The 3,854-nt window shown below is 38.4% G+C and overlaps 1 protein-coding gene across 1 annotated transcript; it reads left to right on the plus strand.

Moving 5' to 3' along the window:
* The first annotated feature begins 801 nt into the window (after positions 1-801).
* On the plus strand, positions 802-3,145 carry LOC113040592 (GTPase IMAP family member 8-like). The gene is made up of 2 exons (XM_026198894.1): positions 802-1,533; positions 2,121-3,145. The coding sequence occupies exons 1-2, from the start codon at positions 969-971 to the stop codon at positions 3,143-3,145; spliced, it is 1,590 nt and encodes a 529-aa protein (XP_026054679.1). The 5' UTR covers positions 802-968.
* The last annotated feature ends 709 nt before the right edge of the window (positions 3,146-3,854 follow it).

The following is a 3,854-nucleotide window of genomic DNA, read 5'->3' on the forward strand; positions in this document are numbered from 1 at the left end:
CCCTTTTCCTCACTCTGGATGTATACAGCTCTTGAAGGGTGGGCAGGGGAGCACCAATAATCCTTTTGGCAGTACAAACCATTCTCTGTAGTCTTCTGATGTCCGATTTTGTAGCTGAACCAAACCAGACAGTTATTGAAGTACATAGGACAGCTGAGTAGAACTGTTTCAGCAGCTCCTGTGTCAGGTTAAACTTCCTCAGCTGGAGAAGGAAGTACAACCTTTGTTGGGCCTCTTTAACAATGGAGTTAAACCTACAGGCAAAAACTTAAACCAGAGATGTTTAATCCTCAAGCATTCTTAGCATTATTCCCATTTGTTGGTGTTCACATCAGTCTGTTCTTTTAGATTGTGCTATTTCATACAAATCAATATAAAAGCAATTATGCAATGTCTAGCATTCTTTTACTTTACTGAGCATAGAAAATGAATTGGTATCCACTCATGTTTAACTTTTAGTCTGCTTGTTATAATTAAAAATAAAAAACACGTAATACAGTCACATTGCTAGAGGCAATATATGAGACAGCCCATGATCACTAGATTTTATCCAGGTGTTACTTTAACGATTCTGTAAACGGTGATCAGCAACCAAATATTGATAATGTGGAAGTTACTGCCTTTTGCCGTGGTGTGACTTCTCACATTTTGGAGAGAATATAAATAGTTCCTTAACTTCAAAAGAGGGGTGAAAACCAAGTTTGAGCTCACAATTTTTTATGTAGATAATTTTCATTACCGAAACATCTTATTGTTGAATTTCCAGTGTACTACCTATAATTAATTTGGCTGCAGAATTAAAAAAACTTTAAAGTCGTTTTTCTCAGTTTCACACTCTAGCGAGATAAGGTATTTTGCCTTTGTAGGGCAGAATACATACATGCACTCAAACTGTTCTATTTTGTCTCACACTATGTTAATGTTATTTATTCCTAGGTGGTGGGATAAAAACAGGGGGAACAAACTTAATGCCGAAAGTGTGCTTACATTTGGTCATGCTGGGAAGAACAGGAGCTGGAAAAAGTTCAACGGGAAACACAATACTGGGACGAGAAGCTTTTAGTTCAGTGAAAAGCTACAAATCTGTCACTCGAGAAATTGCTGCAGAAGTTGGTGAAGTTTGTGGATTTGCAGTCATTGTTTATGACACACCAGGATTTTCTGGTACAGAGAGTGAGGAAGAACTTGGGCAATATAAAGAGGTCCTCCAGAACTGTATATCAGGCCTGTGTGTGTTTCTGCTGGTTCTCCAGGGAGACAGATTCACTGAAGAAGACCAGCAAATCGTGGAAAAGATTGAGGAGCTGCTAGAAGAAAAACGCATTGAAAACACCTGGATTCTCTTCACCAGAGTAGATCAGCTGGATAAAGAAAACAAGACCATAAATAAAGTCATTAATGAGACAGAAATCTTGAAGAATCTTACTCAGAAATATGAGGGCAGATTCCACGTGTTCAACAACAAGACAAAAGTTCCAAGTGACCAAGTGAAATCTCTGATAACGAAAGTTTTCCAGAGGGCCTTACAGAGATGTGAGTCTATTATACCTATTTCTGAGGGAGGGTTCACATAAGGCAAAGTGGGATTAGGCTAAAAATAATACTAAAATAATATTTAATTCGTTTTCTCACAGTATCCACAGGTTTCCCAGTATGATAACGTTTAAGAAATGTTTAGCCTCAATAAAAAGAGTGGTCAAAACATAAAAAAATATGTAAAGATACAACAAACAAAAGTTGTTTAAGCATTAGTGATATTGCCTCTTTATCTGTATAGAAACCATAGAGTATGTTAAAGTAGTAATAGGCCTTTATCATACTTCTGCATTCAAATAGTAGCATAAAAATAAATGTTTTTTAAAACTTTGCTGCAGTCTCTATTAATGGCAGTGCCTATAGTAGGGAATTGTAGCAATATTTGTATTGTAACTCCATTTATCTGACATATATATATAAAATATTGATGTTTTGAAGTAACTAGTTAAATTTTCTGGTGCCTGTCCATGATGCATGAAGTAATTTCTTTACACTACTAATCGGAGCCAGATGTGATGACACGCAGGCTGTGATAAAGGTCTATTACGCAAAGACATACATTCCAAAGTGAAATACGTGAATGTTAATAATCTGTTTTATTTTTTTATTTTTTCATACAGTTTCCAAAAATCCTTGGCAAAGTATTCCAGTCAATATCCAGGACATCTCTGCTGACAGTCAGTCATTCAGAAGGATTGTGCTGCTGGGTAGAAGAGGTGTCGGGAAGAGTGCAGCTGGAAACACAATACTGGGACAGGACGTGTTCAAATCTACACGTGCCTCAAATGCAGTAACCCGTGAATGTACAGAGAAGCGCGCCACAGTTTCAGGCAGGAAAGTGTCTGTAGCTGATACACCTCCATTCTTTGGCACAGAGATGAATACAAAGCAGTTAATGACAGAGATAGCCAAAAGCATGTATTTATCCAGTCCTGGACCACACGCTTTTCTCATTGTGTTTAATGTGAATATGAAAATCACTGAACAGGAGCAGAAGATTCCTCAGATGATTGAAACGATGTTTGGAGAGGGAGTGTTGAAATACTCCATCATTCTCTTCACTCACGGAGATCTGCTGAGAGGAGAATCCATGGAGCAAGCCATTGAGAAAAACAATGCATTAAGACGTCTAGTTGATCAGTGTGGAGGCAGATATCACGTCTTCAACAATAAAGATCAGAATAACAGAAAACAGGTCTATGACCTACAGCAGAAGTCTAACACAATGATAGAACAGAATGGAGGAGGACACTACAGAAGTCAGGTGTACGAAGATGCTCACAGATTTAAACAAGAGGAAATAGAGAGGACACTGCGAGATGAGGAGTTGAGACAGAGAGAGGAAGAGGGGAGAAAACCACAAGTGAATTCTTTTCGCAGTGTTTTAATTGCGACTGCTGTCTGTGCTGGAGCTGTTGTTGCTGCCATTGCTGGTGCTGCTCTTGCTGGAGTTCCTGGTGTTACAGCTGCTGTTGGAGCCATTGTTGGATCTGCTGCTGCTGCTGGAGCTTTTGATGGTGTAGCCGTTTGGACAAAGAGGAGGCAGAGAGAGGAAGAGGAGAGAAAACAAGAGGAGGAAAATGAAGAAGAGTGGGACTTAATAGAATGAAAAGGAGACACGTTTATGACCAAGTTAAAAGGTCAAATTTCAAGAATGAAAGAAAGACAGAAGAGGACAGAACTGAGCTGCTACCAACTGCTGATGAAATCAGCCTGTGAGAAACACATCTTTGTTTATGTTTATAATATTCATCATCATCATCCTCACTAACCAAGTTTCCATCCGAGGATTTAAAATGTTTAGTGAAATGGCTGATGGAAATGCCATTTGTCAAACGTTGAAACAATCCTTTTCCGTTCTACATTCATACTTCAAATGTCTCAAAAATTTGTTTGCAAACACTTTTTGTTTAGAAAAAAGGCGTTAATGCAAATGAATGTGGTGTCACACAACAGAATTAGCCAAAACATGCAGTGTCCATGTGTTCGTGTTGCATTCTTTTCAATCTACAATCAGCCGTTGGGCCCTATTTTACCAATCCAAGTGCATGGTCTGAATCCTCTTATGCTAGTTTAACGATTGAAAAAATGATCTGTCCAAAAGGGTTGTACCTCTCTTAATGAGTCATTGGTGTGTCTTGGACATAACATGCATTAAACCAATCAGATTCTCATCTTCCATGCCCTTTAAAATCCAGTTGTGCTTGCACAATGGCCGATTCGCTATTTACACGTCCAAATTTGTAAGAGGAAAGTCTAAAGGCTTCTCTAGAGCAATCCTTTTAATTTTAATATTTAAAAATGTTTATGTGCTGCTG

The sequence above is a fragment of the Carassius auratus genome, chromosome 22, assembly GCF_003368295.1.
Source record: "Carassius auratus strain Wakin chromosome 22, ASM336829v1, whole genome shotgun sequence".
Taxonomy (NCBI): Eukaryota; Metazoa; Chordata; class Actinopteri; order Cypriniformes; family Cyprinidae; genus Carassius; species Carassius auratus.

Bases quoted from the DNA above. Each gene is read 5' to 3' on its own strand.
- LOC113040592 (XM_026198894.1), top strand. From the start codon at position 969: ATGCCGAAAGTGTGCTTACATTTGGTCATGCTGGGAAGAACAGGAGCT. The intron at 1,534-2,120 runs GTGAGTCTATTA...ATACGTGAATGT, and splicing joins CCAGAGGGCCTTACAGAGAT to TAATAATCTGTTTTATTTTT.